Source organism: Pundamilia nyererei, unplaced genomic scaffold (genome assembly GCF_000239375.1).
Source record: "Pundamilia nyererei isolate P.nyererei 1_Seehausen unplaced genomic scaffold, PunNye1.0 scaffold00094, whole genome shotgun sequence".
NCBI classification, from domain to species: Eukaryota; Metazoa; Chordata; class Actinopteri; order Cichliformes; family Cichlidae; genus Pundamilia; species Pundamilia nyererei.
Genome location: NW_005187495.1, coordinates 2,363,844 through 2,366,644, shown reverse-complemented (window position 1 = coordinate 2,366,644; position 2,801 = coordinate 2,363,844). Strand labels below are relative to the sequence as shown.

Sequence of the window (2,801 nt, the reverse complement as noted above, 5' to 3'; positions counted from 1 at the left end):
GTGTATCGTGCCCACCCCCAAGATCCTATATGTATGTGTAATGAGAGTGTGAGTAATGTGAATGTCTAAGTTGTGGGATAAAATTGAGGCAGAGGCAGCCATGTTAATGCTAGTAAACAGCGTGAGCTTCCGACTCACTGAGGGAAATGTCACTGTCACCTCAGGGTGCCCACCGCTGACTTTTATCTAATAAGCTTTTTTCCATCACTTCAGTGTCTCACTGCAGGGAAGAGCAGACAGAGACAACCTGTCTCTTCCCACGGCAGGATGCTGTCAGTTAGAACCTCTAATTTGACATTTTCAAAGTGGTTTATGGAAAAGGAGTCGCTGCTTAATCTTAAGCCTGTTTCACAAACCGCTACTCAGTTTACCCAGAATTCATTGCCCAGTAGTCCTTACATATAATTAATGGCTGAAATACTTTATATATCTATGTGAAGTCCAGTCTATTCTGAACAGCATAAAATTTGGAAACTATCTAATTAATCTGCCATCAAAGGAGGGTCATAGTGAAGCTGTAGGAAGGTTGGAGAAAAGCTTGAAAACATTAAATGGTAAAATAAAAAGTACTCTTTTACGTACGAAGCACAACGTTAAGGCTGCTTAATTCCTGTTCACATTATGTTCTGTTACACTCTCCATTAGATGAATAAAAGGCACTTTATTTAATAATCTAATCTACTGTAATTTTGTGTTCTTAATACATTTTGCTGAAGGCGAATTCTGGAAGCTTATGTGGGGATATTCATCTTTAAAGACATTTAGCGTGTCAGTAAACTACACATATATCTCTGGCTCATGTTGTGATTGTCATTTCCGCTGTGGCCTTTAGTAAACCTGTGTTTGACCCTACTGATCTAATGACAGCTCTCTCTTTCTTTGGTCTAATGTCGCCCCCTAGCGTGCAGAAGAGGAGCTGTGCAGCATGTTGCTGGAGATCATCCTGTGTGTGATGTGGCGAGGCGTCGAGGGCTCCGATGATTCAGCGTGGCTGGAGCGTGGTCAGGTCTTCTCTGCTCTCACCAAACTGGGAACTGCCAATGAGCTGCTCCTTCCTGTTGACCAAATCAAGCTCAGGTCAGCCTTCTATTTGAGTTTTAACAGTGCTGGGCAAAGTCGAAGCTTAAAAAGTGTTGAATGATCTCCGTGCGCTCTCTTTCTCCTCTAGTCTGATGGAGCGTATGTTGGAGTGGGCGGTGAGCGACAACCGAGAGGCTTCAGCTGCTACGCTACCGCAGCACACCGAGAATGCAGTTCGCCTGCTTCACATGGTGCAAGACTTCCTGCAGGCAGAGGGTCTCATCAACCCAGCACTGTGGACAGAGAAGGTGCTGGAAGAGGCGGTGACATTGATGGACAGCCTCATGGTGTGGTACTCCTCTGGCTCCCAGTGGTTCCAGCTCTCCCAGGTTGGACTGAGACTGCTCCTGGGCTTCATGGCTCAGGAAGACCCAGAGGTGAACCTTTTTTGTTCAGTGCTCCATCGTCATACTGCATCGCATGCACACACAGTAATAAATAACCTTTGTCCCAGGTGTGTGCCATGGCCACCGCCAAGCTTAACGGCATCCTGCAGACCAAGGAGATTTCCAGCCAGGACGAGGCATGCTACCTGCTAGGGAAGGTGGAGGGAATTCTGCGGCGCTCCATCCAGGAGCAGACCGAGGAGATGTACTCTTTCCTGGTTCCACTGCTACGAACGCTGCTCTCCAAAGTCCACCGCCTCCTTTACATGGAGCTGCACCTGCCTCAGCTGCCCGACACCAACGGGAGCCCCTCCTTCTTCGACGACTTCAAGCTTTACTGCAACTCACCCGAATGGCGTGTCTACCTCGATAAATATGTAGGAGATTAGAATATAGTGCTGCTGTTGCTTCAGGACAAAAATGAAAGAGTTACTCATTTTGCCCGTCTTTTGTCTGTCTTCAGATTATTCCGTACATGAAGCAGTATGAAATCGAGATGTTCAGTCAGGGCCACGAGACCATGGCTCTGTACTGGAAAGAGTGCTACGAGGCCTTCATGGTCAGCCTGCATAAGAGAGAGCGGGAGAGAGGAGAGAGCAAGATCCGCTTCCAGGTTAGCTGGCATGTTCGTGAATTGGTGATGACTTCAGAGAGCTCCTCTTTGTAAAAATAAAAATAAATCAAAATTCTGCTGTCTCTCAGGAGCAATTTGTGGAGCCTTTCTCGCGCCGTGGCCGCCAGGAGAACCTCCGCTACAACAGCATGTTGAAGCAGCAGCACAGCCAGAATAACGCCACCCAGAGGCAGTGGAAGGCAGCGCGGCGGGGTCTGGTGTGTGAGAGAGGGCCCTGGGCTGACAGGTACTGATTTCAACTCTTGTTCTTCCATAGTATGGTTCCTGTTGCTGTAAAACAAATGCTCTCAATATGAGCTTCAGGCTCAGAAAGACGAAATGGAAAGAATGACACTGGTATGAGGAGGGAAAAATATAAGTGCATAAATAGAATAGAATTAGATGGGTTTAAGTTTAAGTGTGATTTGGAGGTATTTAAAGTCTCCTATGTAACATTTTTAACAGGCGCCAGGATGAGATGCACTGGAGGGTATCGAGTGCTGAAAACTACTCCCGCATGAGACTGAAGCTGGTCCGTAACTACAACTTTGATGCTCACAGAGAGGCCAGTGCTCTGAGAGACAACCTGGGTGAGATAGCATTTCTTTTTCTCTCTGAAATATCTCTCTCTGTTTAGACGAGCTCCTGCCACTTGAGTCGTCTCTGTAGAGAAATGTAGGCTTGAATATTTTTGACTTTAGAGTCTCTGTTTGGCAGCAGGC

General features: G+C 46.9%; 1 protein-coding gene across 4 annotated transcripts in view; it reads left to right on the top strand.

Moving 5' to 3' along the window:
• Nucleotides 1-2,801, top strand: part of nbeal1 (neurobeachin-like 1) — a 58,687-nt gene that overhangs the window by 44,731 nt on the left and 11,155 nt on the right. For all 4 annotated transcript variants that reach the window (XM_013912615.1, XM_013912613.1, XM_013912614.1 and 1 more), the window contains 6 exons: nucleotides 902-1,077; nucleotides 1,169-1,457; nucleotides 1,535-1,843; nucleotides 1,930-2,079; nucleotides 2,169-2,326; nucleotides 2,545-2,669. In XM_013912615.1, coding sequence (XP_013768069.1) covers nucleotides 902-1,077; nucleotides 1,169-1,457; nucleotides 1,535-1,843; nucleotides 1,930-2,079; nucleotides 2,169-2,326; nucleotides 2,545-2,669 — 1,207 coding nt within the window. The remainder of the gene's footprint in view (nucleotides 1-901; nucleotides 1,078-1,168; nucleotides 1,458-1,534; nucleotides 1,844-1,929; nucleotides 2,080-2,168; nucleotides 2,327-2,544; nucleotides 2,670-2,801) is intronic.